The sequence below is a fragment of the Hyla sarda genome, chromosome 8, assembly GCF_029499605.1.
Source record: "Hyla sarda isolate aHylSar1 chromosome 8, aHylSar1.hap1, whole genome shotgun sequence".
NCBI lineage: Eukaryota > Metazoa > Chordata > Amphibia > Anura > Hylidae > Hyla > Hyla sarda.
Genome location: NC_079196.1, coordinates 232,685,327 through 232,698,553, shown reverse-complemented (window position 1 = coordinate 232,698,553; position 13,227 = coordinate 232,685,327). Strand labels below are relative to the sequence as shown.

The 13,227-nt window shown below is 43.3% G+C and overlaps 1 protein-coding gene across 1 annotated transcript in view; it reads right to left on the bottom strand.

Annotated features, from left to right (window-relative positions):
• Nucleotides 1-13,227, bottom strand: part of LOC130284947 (uncharacterized) — a 71,438-nt gene that overhangs the window by 24,072 nt on the left and 34,139 nt on the right. Inside the window, exon 2 of the mRNA XM_056535931.1 lies at nucleotides 7,614-7,737. Coding sequence (XP_056391906.1) covers nucleotides 7,614-7,675 — 62 coding nt within the window. The 5' untranslated portion in view covers nucleotides 7,676-7,737. The remainder of the gene's footprint in view (nucleotides 1-7,613; nucleotides 7,738-13,227) is intronic.

The window sequence follows — 13,227 nt, the reverse complement described above, 5'->3', positions numbered from 1 at the left end:
AAGTTTCTATGGATGTAAGAAATGTTCAGAATGTTGTCAGTTCTGGTGCAGCAAGAAGCACAGATGAAAAGAAAGTCTTGGAAGCTAAGAAGGAATCATCAAGTAAGGTAATGGCTGCAGGTACAATCCACCCCTCCTGCAGTCAGACAGAGGAGAACATCCCTGGAGAAGCAGACCATGCAGGAGAATCTGCAGCAGCCTGTCCTGATACGTTCTGACCGCACACGATACGGGAGCGGGAGCAGCGCAAAAGTTACAAGCACGCCAGAGGGGACCAGAGGGAGTACACCAGGAAGGCTTCAGGGGGCCACAAGTGCGGTCACTGGGAAGAACCAGGGGCCTAGTCCCCAGTCTGGAGATTGTGACCCTGCAGCAGTGACCACAGCAACACCGAGACAGATCCCACCTCAGAAGCAGAGTCCTGTGAGTACCCCACCAGCGCGGCCCCCCAATACTCAGCGGGCGCCTGAACTGTGTTTGGCCGAGCAGATCCCAGCTCTGGTAAAGAGACTTGAGACTTTAAAAAAGACAAAGTTACAGCTGCAGAAACAAATTGAATGTATTTACAAGCTAAAGGCAGCAAACCCCAATAACCAGGCTGTACATGACAAGAAGCTGAGCTCCCTCGCTGTGCAGCTCGCTGACACTGTGCAGGACATGGAGGACGTATTGGACCAGATGGGACCAGTCGCTGAAACCTTCAGGAATCAGCAAAGATTTGAGGGATATAAGGAGAGACCAGCAACAAAGTCATCTACATCTACTGCTGAACCCAAGTCTACAACCTGTCCAGATGACATCCAGCAGTCCTGTGCAAGACAAGAGGACATCCAGCAGTTCTGTGCAAGACCACTCCTCAGACCAGCCAGCTTCCCTTTTGAAAAAGGGGATTTGTACAGACAAGCAGAAGCAAGCGTCCAGCAACATCAGAGACCTGCAGAGACTCCTCCAGAGGTACCACAAGTCCCAGCAGTCAGCACGGTGAAGCAGGACTATGGACACATACCTGAAGGTAACTCTGTAACAGTAGTGCAGTCACCACAAGCCCCTGGGCGCAGTAGAGAGCAGCAGGACTGTGGACTCTTACCTGAAGGCAGCAGTGCAGCAGAGAGTTCACAGGACATGGCTTTGCAAGGCTTGCTGGGCTCTGTAGTGCAGGATCATACTGCCAGTGACTGCAATGATATGACTGTATGTGATATTACTGATAATGTGTCTGCAGAGGGGGGCGCTTCACAGTCTGTGTGGGATCTGGGGTCATCTCTGGGGTCAGGTCCACTATTAGTTCAGCCTTCAGAGGCTTGTGACCCCCAGAGTATAGAGGTTGATGGTGGGGAGGGGGCTGTACAGTCTGATGCACAACACTTCCCCCCTTTAGTCACACAAGTGTCAGACCCCCCTAGTACGGCTGGTCAGCAGCCATCACAGCGCCCCCAAGTACAGCAGGAGGGTAGAAGTAGTGGCGCCTCCTCTGGTAATGCCTGGAGTCGTGGGTCACCATTCATGTCCAATGTAAACTACACGGGTCAGGCTTTCAAGAGGAGGAACGTGGTCAGGTTCAGACATAGAGGGGCCAAGGAGGAGCTGCCTGACAGGAGGTTTGTGGTCCGTGAACTTCTGTGCCACCAAATGGGCTTCCTGCCATCTAACATCCTGGCAGTGATAAACCTTCCTGACAGGCAGGGCTATGACGTCAGCTTCAAACTCATGTCTGACCTGGACCGCTTCTGGGCCCATGTCACCCGGGTGAGAGATGCTGATGGCTGGAATAAGTTCAGCTTTGTCCCCATCTCCAGACCGGACACAGCGAATGTCACCATTATATTCTGGAACGAGTCTGTCCCCCCCCAGGATATTGTTGTATGGTTAAAAAGGCACTGTGACCTAATGTCAGACCTGACAAAGACCAGGGATGAGGACGGCATATGGACGGGCGGGTGGAAGGTCCTGGTAAAGTTACGGCAGATTAATAACATTACCCAACATCTGCCCAATTCATTTTTCATTGGTCGGGAAAAAGGGGTTTGTTTCTATGCAGGTCAGCCCAGAAAATGTTTCAAGTGTGGGAAGACCGGTCATATCGCGAGTGTGTGCACCCTAGTGAAGTGTAATTTATGTGGGGAGATCGGCCATGTCAGCGCCACCTGCCAGAACATCCGCTGCAACCTCTGTGGTAAGACCGGTCACTCCCACAGGGACTGTCCTGACGCCTGGCATAACATCTGTAAGGACTTCCCTGATGAGGACCTGCTGGAGGGGGCAGAGGACCTGGAGGGGGAGACATTGGTGTCAGGGTCAGCAGTGACACAACCCGAGCCTCAGCATAACACTAGGGGTGACAATATGGGTGACACTGTAGGTGACACTAGGGGTGACAATATGGGTGACAATATTGGTGACACAGTGCCCGACCAGTCCCAGCCAGGAGCCACTGAGGGGAACAGGGAGGTCACTGAGCAGGTTGTGGCCATGTCTTCTTCTGCCCCAGCATCAATAAATCCGCAGAAGAGACGGAAAAAAGACAAAACCAGCCGCAAGCCTGAGGAGGGATGGACCACTGTCCAAAAGCCCTCCAAAAAGAAAGTAGACCCCGGGTCAGGTGTAATGACCATCACAAATAGGTACAGTGTCCTATCAGAGTCAGACGCGGAGGAAGAGATGGAGAGGGAGCTAAAGAGAGTGATAGAGGAATTTAATGAAGACCAAGAGGGTGATCCCCCCACAAAAAGGAGACCCCCACGGGATAAACGTCTGTCCGAATCGGACATGGAAACAGGTGGTCAGCAGGAGGGCTCGGACTCAGATCTGTGATGATGGGGGTGACATCTCTGCTTCTTCTGCTTTCTTTTGTTATGATGGCCGACTTTACCCTTAAAGTGTTCTCCAGTAATGTGAACAGTGTCAGAGTGAGGAGGACCAGACACGTCGTATATGACCATCTAAAGTCTATTGATGCTGACATCTTCTTCTTACAGGAGACACGTTTAAATACTCAAGGACTGTTACGTGAAGCAGAGCGTGAATGGCGGTCTGGTCCATCCTTTTGGTCACTGGCTGTGGAACCAAGTGCCGGGGTCTCTATCCTCTTTACCACCAATGATGTAACTGTACATAGGCTGACAGAGGTATTGATGGGAAGGTGCCTAATGCTAGAAGTTACTATTCGGGGTAGAAGGCTCCGACTCATTAATATCTATGGTTCACAGACAGTGACTGAAAGGGTTAACCTTTATAATGAAGTGAAGCCATATCTCTTCACGTCTGTCCCTGTCATCTTGGCCGGAGATTTTAATGCCTCCAGAACAACTAGTGACAGAACATCTAAAAGACCTCTAACACGAGACTCCAAGGTCTTAAACCAAATCATTCTACAGGCCGGGTTGTCAGATGTGTTTGTGCAGGGTGGTCGGAAGGCAAAGTTTACCTATTTTTGTGGTGGAAGAAGCAGTAGGATAGATTTGGCTCTGGTTAGTCCTACAGAGACGATTGGTGAGAAAGATGAGAAGATCGTCCCTTATTCTGACCATCTGGCCTTATATTTCTGTTTGGGTGTCACACAGTGTCCTGAGACAGGTAGAGGGTTATGGAGACTGAATTCCAGCCTATTAGAGGATCCTTCTGTGCAGAGACAGGTTCACTCTCTTATACAGGGTCAACTAGAGAGGGTGGACTTCTATGATGATATGGCCGCCTGGTGGGAGGATGTCAAGGATGAGATCAGAACCCTCTTAAAGAGACTGTCAGTTATAAAGGGGAAGAGTAAGTATGGCCAGTATCTCAAGCTGCGGAAAGAATTGGAGTCACTGTATTCGGCGGGTGGGGACCAACAAAGGATAGACCGGCTGAAATCTGAGATAAGGCAGTATCAGTACAGCAGGTATACCTCCCTGGTTCTTGAACGGGATTATGGGTCCTTAGGGTCTCCTGATCCCTTTGAGAATTGCCGGGAGCGGCTGGCAAATAAATCTGTCACCGGTCTCACTGACTCCCAGGGTGTTTTGCAGGAATCTCGGGAGGGTATCCTGGGGGTGGTGAGATCGTACTATGCTGACTTGTTTCAGAGGAAGGTTTTGGATAGAGACAAGATGACCCAATTCTTTGAGACAACTCCGCTCCCTGATACTAATGATTTGGACTTTTCTCCTTTGACAGCAGATTTGATGGTGGCGGAGGTCAAAGAGGCCATTGATAAGTTACATGTGAAGAAGGCACCAGGTCCGGATGGGATAACAGCAGAATTCTATAAGACATTCAGAGACCTCTTGGCTCCAATCCTCGTGGATGTTTACACAAATTGTCTAGAAAGTCACCTGATGCCTCCATCCATGAGAGTGTCCTCGCTGATTCTGCTGTCTAAAGGTAAAGAGCCGAGTGACATCAAGAACTGGAGGCCAATTGCCCTTTTGAATGTCGACAGGAAGATTCTGGCAAAAATCCTGTTTTCTAGGTTAGTTTGTCTGTCCCCGGCACTGTTGGCAGGCTGTCAGTATGGCACAGTAAAAGGGCGGAACATCTCTGGGGCAGTGATCTCCATAAGGGAGATGTTTGAGAGATGTAAAGCCCTGAGGTGTGGGAGATATGTTGTCAGTCTTGACCAGGCTAAAGCCTTTGACAGAGTAGATCACGAGTATCTATGGGCCACTTTGTCAAAGTACGGTATTCCGGGACAATTCATCGATTGGCTGAAGACTTTGTATTGTGAGGCCGAGAGCTTTCCTCTGATCAATGGTTGGCAGGGTGACACCTTCAGGGTTGAGGCGGGGGTGAGACAAGGTTGCCCACTGAGCCCGCTGCTGTATGTATTTGCCTTAGACCCGTTTCTGAGGTCACTGCAGGAGTGTGGTTTTCAGGGGGTGCCGGTCCCCCACTGCCTACCCCTGAGTGTTGTTGCCTACGCGGATGATGTGACCGTAGTGATATCTGAGCCTCGTGAGGTGGAGATGTTGTCTGCGGCCATCAGAAGTTACTCGGAGGCCTCAGGGTCTCTGGTCAACCTTGAGAAGAGTCAAGCTCTCTGGGTATCAGATACTGATCCAGATTTTGATCTGCCCCAATTTGTGAGAGCCTCCTCCTATATTAAAATCCTAGGGGTCAAATTCGGGAGGGACGATAACGCCAAACTAAATTGGGAAGAGAAGTTGGAAGCCGGAAATGCAAAGGTTCAGCGCTGGAAGAACTGGAGGCTGACCTATAGAGAAAGGGTTAAAATGTTGAAGACTTACCTGGTCCCCGTCTTCTTATATGTCTCTGTTGTTTTTCCTTTGCCAGAATCTTTCTCCGCTCGGCTCTTTAGCCTGTTCTTCCAAATGTTCTGGGGGAACAGGTTGAATCTGATAAAAAGAGGGGTCACCTACCTACAGAGGAGAGAGGGTGGGTTGGATATGCTGAATCCAAGGGTGTTCTTTGACTCCATGTTTCTAAAAGTTAATTTTGGTTGCATGGACTCAAACAACAGCTCCCTGTGGGCGAATAGTATCAGGGACTGGATATTGCCTTTTGCAGAGTCTTGGGTGCGAGGCGGCAGTCTCAAGAGGGGGAGATGGACGCGTGACTACCTCCCCCCGTACCTGGAATACGGGCTCAGATGTCTGAAGAGATGGCGCATTGAGAAGTCCTATATAGAGAGTAAGCCAAGGAAGGATCTATACGTAAGGGTTTGTAGGGATTTCTTCTGCTCTCCGCTTGCCTTGAGGGATTGTGTGACCAGCACTTTACAGGAAAGTCTAAAGTTCCTCAATGGGAAACGACTCCCCGCAAAATTCTTTGACATAGCTTGGCTGTCGCTCCATGGGAGGCTCTTTGTCAGGGGTAACCTGAAATATCTAAGCGTTTCTGATAGGAACTGTCCTCTGGGTTGTCAGCAGGAGGAGACTATGGAGCATTTCATATCTGACTGCAGGGGTGGGAGGAGGATATGGGAAGAAGTGTCCAGTAAGCTGAACATCCCATTACTGCAGAACCTGACGTACCCTGACATCATATATGCTGTACCATCCAGTAACAGGACTGTAGACAGGGGGACAATGTACATTATAATTACTATCACTAAATATTACCATTGGCACATGAGAACTAGAGTGTCCATACACAATGAGCCATTCCATCACAACACAGCAGTAAGCCAGATCATGTCCGAGCTCCAGTGGGTAAAGTCATTAGAGATACGGAGGAACCAAAATAATGGGAAATTATGGAGGAATGTCTCTTTGGTTTAACATGGATGATGTCATGTTATTTTATTAAATTTTTTTGTGTTTTTCCTTTTCCAGCAAATGTGGACTTTCTAAGTTTAATATTACTCTGTACATACTCTAGTTGAGTAGTCATTGTGTGTACAATGCTTGTTATTTTTGTTTTGCATTGTAAGAATTTATGTTAATTGTAATTTTGTTTGTTTTCACAATAAAAATTGCCTCCTATATACAAGAATATAACTACTATAATAATGCTCCTATATACAAGAATATACCTACTATAATACTGATCCTATATACAAGAATATAACTATTATAATACTGCTCCTATATACAAGAATATATCTACTATAATACTGCCTCCTATATACAAGAATATAACTAGTATAATACTGCTCCTATATACAAGAATATAACTACTATAATACTGCTCCTATATACAAGAATATACCTACTATAATACTGCTCCTATATACAAGAATATATCTACTATAATACTGCCTACTATATACAAGAATATAACTAGTATAATACTGCTCCTATATACAAGAATATAACTACTATAATACTGCTCCTATATACAAGAATATAACTACTATAATACTGCTCCTATATACAAGAATATAACTAGTATAATACTCCTATATACAAGAATATAACTACTATAATACTGCTCCTATATACAAGAATATAACTACTATAATACTGCCCCTATATACAAGAATATAACTACTATAATACTGCCTCCTATATACAAGAATATAACTACTATAATACTCCTATATACAAGAATATAACTACTATAATACTGCCTCCTATATACAAGAATATAACTACTATAATAATGCTCCTATATACAAGAATATACCTACTATAATACTGATCCTATATACAAGAATATAACTATTATAATACTGCTCCTATATACAAGAATATATCTACTATAATACTGCCTCCTATATACAAGAATATAACTAGTATAATACTGCTCCTATATACAAGAATATAACTACTATAATACTGCTCCTATATACAAGAATATACCTACTATAATACTGCTCCTATATACAAGAATATATCTACTATAATACTGCCTACTATATACAAGAATATAACTAGTATAATTCTGCTCCTATATACAAGAATATAACTACTATAATACTGCTCCTATATACAAGAATATAACTACTATAATACTGCCCCTATATACAAGAATATAACTACTATAATACTGCTCCTATATACAAGAATATAACTACTATAATACTGCTCCTATATACAAGAATATAACTACTATAATACTGCTCCTATATACAAGAATATAACTAGTATAATACTGCTTCTATAACGATAACTAGGCATATAACTACTATAATACTGCTATAATACATATATGTCAGTATTTGGTCTTGCACTCACCTGTGCACAAACACAGGAATGATAAAATCCGAGGTCTTGATTTTTTTCTCTGCTTGGACCATCCTCTCTGCAAGTCCGAATCCTCTGCTCCATTCCACGGATTTCCCAAGAGGCAGCAGATTACCTGGCGGAGTGACATGAGATGGTTATATATACATGAGCATGACGTGGTAATATTTTCATTGTCCCTATATTGTCCCTGCACAATATAGGATATATAGGATATATGGATATAGGAGGCAGTATATATATATATAAATATATATATATATATATATAGGAGGCAGTATTATAGTAGTTATATTCTTGTATATAGGAGCAGTATTATAGTAGTTATATTCTTGTATATAGGGGCAGTATTATAGAAGATATATTCTTGTATATAGGAGCAGTATTATAGTAGTTATATTCTTGTATATAGGAGCAGTATTATAGTAGTTATATTCTTGTATATAGGAGCAGTATTATAGTAGTTACATTCTTGTATATAGGAGCAGTATTATAGTAGTTATATTCTTGTATATAGGAGCAGTATTATAGTAGTTATAATCTTGTATATAGGAGCAGTATTATAGTAGTTATATTCTTGTATATAGGAGGCAGTATTATAGTAGTTATATTCTTGTAAATAGGAGCAGTATTATAGTATCTTATATACATTCACCAGGAAGTCATTCATTCAAATCAAAAAGTCACCGCTACATTGTGTGTGAGGATCTCATCTCTCTCGGAGTCCCCAGTGGCCGAGCATAGCACTAGTGGGACTGGTGGTGGTAGGCGTGGTGTGACGTGGTGGGGATACTGTGAGGCATCATGGTGGATATGCTGAGGAGTGATGGGAAACAAGGAGCCCATGATGAGCTATCAGAAATGAATACTGAGAAGAGTGGTGGGGGATGATGAAGTGGAGTTTGATTATGATGTCAGCGGTAATGAGCACTGCCGAGGTAGGGCTAAAGCATTTGTGAAATGTACGAGACATAGGCCTGCTGGTCTGATCCGCTTAGGACAGCGACGCTGCTGCATCTTCAGTCTTCAGAAAAAAGCATTCCAGAGGAGGAGCACAGTCAGGTGGGGGTGTATCTACCTCTTTACTTTATTCTGCCTTGTGGAAATTCTTTACTATGTTACCAGATGCAGGAAACCAGGCACAGTGTTGTCTCGGCAGAAAGAAATGAGACATAGCCAGGGCCTGACTTTAGGAATTAGGACTCTACATAAGCACATGGAGAGGCATCACAAGGCCTGACTGCAAGTATTATTAGTTTACCATCCCTGCGGTCTGCTGTCTACAACTAGAACTAGTTCACCACTGCCTGCTGTCTTCTGGCTACTACAACTAGTCCACCACCACCTTCTGTCCGCTGGCAACTACAGCTACCACTAGTCTACCAATACTTACTGTCCGCTGGCTACTACTCCACCAATAGTCCACCACCACCTGCTGTCCTGTCAGCTGGCTTGTCTTCTAGACAAAATAAACTAGACTCCGGGTGGGGATCTAAGGCACTCTGCTCCTAGTTGCTGGAAAAGGGAGTCACTTGAGGAATTACCGATACCTGTCTGTCTTCAGCTATGGTGAATTCGCTATCCTTTCAGACCGCACTGAGCCTGAATTATTACGTCTGGATTCTACAACATTTGGCGAGCAAAGGTAGAAGACAACTGTGTTTCAGTAGCTGCATTTAATGGATGATCTGTATGAAATTATAGCTCTGACCAGTCTTTAAAAGTAAAAACATTGTATTTCTTATTGTGGTTGTTAAATTTTACTTATAGTTAGATACATGTAGTTTATCTGGCCAACTACTGATACAGAGGCTGCCTTTGTTTTATATCCAGTGGTTGTGTGGGAAATTACAAGCACTGTGGCCCATTCTTGTATATAGATTGTAGTTATCTGTGTTTGGAGAGTGACTGATGAGTGATAAGTACTGTAGTGTGTTTTTAGGGTATTTCTGATAAGCGCAGTGTTCACATTGACCATAGTGTTGGAATTGTATAGATGTGTTTGGTTGCATGGAGTCACATTGTACTCAACCCTCCCTTGTGCTGCCCTCCCGCTGAGCTGAGTGTTTGCACAAACCCATTGCGACAGTGCGTTCCCTTTTTTCACTCCGTTTTCCTGATCTTTTTTTGTGTCTCTTTTGTCCAGGGTACTTTTTCCCGCTCTTTTCTGTGTCTTTTTAGTTCAGGGTATTTTTCCACTCTTTTTGCATTCACTTTGTACTGGGTACTCTCTTATTTATTGTGTCTTCACATGGCCTCTCAGCTCTGTTTGGTTTGTGTCCGTAGAGATGGTGGCCATCTTTGTTAAATATTTGCACAAACATTATTTGCTAATTTGGGCTCACTACTTTGAGCCCCCTCTCTGTGTCAATAACCCATAATCAATAATTGAATAGTACTCCACTACCATACCTATTTGCTTTCGTGTTCATGGAGGTAAGAATAATTCCCAAACGGCCGTTACTGGTAAAGCCTTTCGCTTCTGTGTTTGTGCAGTTGTAAGATTGCCTGAAAGCTAAAGTCACTGGTACTAGTTTTTGCTTCTGTAGCTGGACCCAGAGGTTAGGGTGACCCCAAGGGTGGTTACCGGCAATTTTACGGGCAGTATACCTATCTGATTTAGACAGAGGTTTTTGCTTCTGCCTTGTGCAGTTTAAGAGTGACTGAGAACTCTGGTCACTGGTAATAGGAGAGGTATCCCTGGTAGAGTACTAACTCAGAGTTATGGGAAATTTAAGGGGCAAACAAACCCTAAATCTCGAGCTGGAGAGGGCAGAAATTTATAGATAGGTTTAATGCCGAACTCCAAAAACAGGGGTCTGTGGAAGGGCTTGATTTTGGCTTAAAGAGTTCACTGAGCAGGGTATTCAGCAAATGGTTAATGTGGAACAAAAAACCCGTATTGGAGGATTGCAGAAGATAGAAATGTTCGGTTTTAAAGTGAAGTAAAGTGAATGTCTTTGTAGAGAAAGCGATGAATGCGTAGATATTGCATTTTGCCCAGTTTCTACCATATCTGCATTTCTACCTCTGTAGGGAGATAGAAGAGTTCAAGCTATAATCTTTTTGTTTTTTTATAAGTGAAAATTCTGTGTCCTTGAATTTGAAACAATAGAAGACAAGAGCGCTCCCTGGTGTGACACCTTCAGAATATAGAGTCAAAACACGTGAGCCAAGGACCAACTCACCTATGGCGGTTGTGCAAGATACCGGCACAACACATTAAATCGCTTAATCACTTAAAGGGGTACTCCACTGGAAAACATTTTCTTTTAAATCAACTGGTGCCAGAAAGGTAAACAGATTTCTAAATTACTTCTATTAAAAAATTCCAATCCTTCCATTACTTATCAGCTGCTGTATAATATACAGGAAGTTCTTGTCTTTTTAAATTTCCTTTCTGTCTGACCACAGTGCTCTCTGCTGACACCTTTGATCACGTCAGGAACTGTCCAGAGCAAAATAGGTTTGCTATGGGGATTTGCTCCTGCTCTGGACAGTTCCTGACATGGACATAGGTGTCAGCAGAGAGCACTCTGGTCAAACAGAAAGGAAATTAAAAAAGAAAATAACTTCCTGTGTATTATAGAGCAGCTGATAAGTACTGGAAGGATTGGAATTTTTTAATGGAAGTAATTTACAAATCTGTTTAACTTTCTGGCACCAGTTGATTTAAAAGAAAATGTTTTCCAGTGGAGTACCCCTTTAAGGCTGCGGCATTTTCCTCCACACGCTCCAAGCTTAAACATTAGAATCCAAAACCACACCAATAGAATCCAAAAACAGATTCCATCAAAACCTGGTTTAACATTCCTAGGCATTATTAGCTCCCAGCAAATTACTTACTAAGTTTAAGAATAGCCACTCACGTAACTATGGTAAAGATTGATGATGTGACTCCCATGTGACACCGTCAGGTGACCGTCGGATGGGCACTTTTCCGTTGCGGCTCCAGCCGTTGTCTCTGCTGCCTGTGGATACCACTAGCAGGAGATCAGGTGTTACATTCTAACGCTTCGGGTCAGACGTTTCGGGTGAGAGAGATCTTTACATGTGATCTCTTTGTTTACTGTCCATGCGGCTGAACCATCTGATGTGAACAACAAATTTCAGGTTCTCATAAATAGAGATTCCTACTGGATTTTTATGTTTTTTTTATATTTTTATGTTTAATAGAGCGTACCAATGTTTAAATTCATAGTTTTATGAATGGGATTTGTATATGCTGTCTTTTATCATCCAATACATTTCCGGTCATGTGACATGACTCGTGGGTATTTATTCTGAGTATTGTGTGATTTGTATTGTACCTGAAGAAGAGACCAGATCGGTTTCATAACACGTAGTATGTTTAAATAAACCGCTTTTATAAATCCATCTGGACTACCTCATTGGCAGCGCCCTATGATCCTCCTTGGAGTGGGATACGGTTTTGGTGTCTTTGAATTTGAACATGTGGGGAGCACATGGTGTGAATTTAGGTCTAGTCTCATTTACATATAAATATGTCCAAAACCCAAAACCTTAACCTCTGGGCCATAGATAAGCATGACATTGGTTTAATCCCTGTGTCTCTGGTGACAACGAGGACAAAACTTGGTTGTACACTCACTCGGCTATCACAATATCACCTGAGTCTAGTGCAAATGGATAGTATAAAGGTGCAGATAGACCATTATATTAAAGGTGTAGATCAACCAAGGTCCAGACCACCTGCAACTAGAGATGATTAAACTTTTGAAAATTTCGATTCAGCCGATTGGCCGAATTTTCAAAAAAAAGTTTCTTTCAGTCCGAATTTATTTGCAGCAAATCACTATTAAAAATGGCTATTTCTGGCCTACATACAGCCTCAATAGGGGTGTAGAACACTTTGCCTTGTCCTTACACACATATGGAGTATGCTAGGTTAATGAAATAATACTGTTATTCAGTATGACATGCTGATTACCGGCATTGCTATTAGAATCACTGCCACAGAGCGTCTGGATGTGGCAGATTTTTATGTAATTTTTATTTTATTTAATTTGAATGTATTTTAATTTTTTGATTACCCATTCTGGCGAGCATCGAGCTGGCGGTCCTCCGCCAGGTGAGATACCACCTGTTCCAGCCCCGCCTCTCAGTGCCCCACATGTTTCATTTAATCAGTTATGGTTCATTGTTATCGCTCCAAGATGTTTCATTGGATTCTTGTGATAATTCTACAGGTAATATGACGTTGATGACCATAGCAGGGATACAGATGTGGAGGACGGGAATCCTGGCAGGGGTTCCCTTTTTCTTCCACCAAAAACCGACTTCGGCACTGCGAGCGCTACACCGGCGGCGTGATGACACAGGAGTCAGGAGTAGCGTATATCAAACTTATTAGTATCATAAAAAGTGGAAGTGCATAAGGACTACGCGTTTCAGAGGGGCTCCCTCCTTCCTCAGGTCCAAGTTACAGTGTGAGGATACAGTGTTTAATATATACAAAGAGATATGAATAAATTAATCTATTAAACTTTGGAATTTTGGCAGGTCTAAATGCTATTGGATATTAACAACAAATCCCTCGAGGATTCCAGGGCAAAAGGTGCAAGCAACAACTTTAGGTGTAATC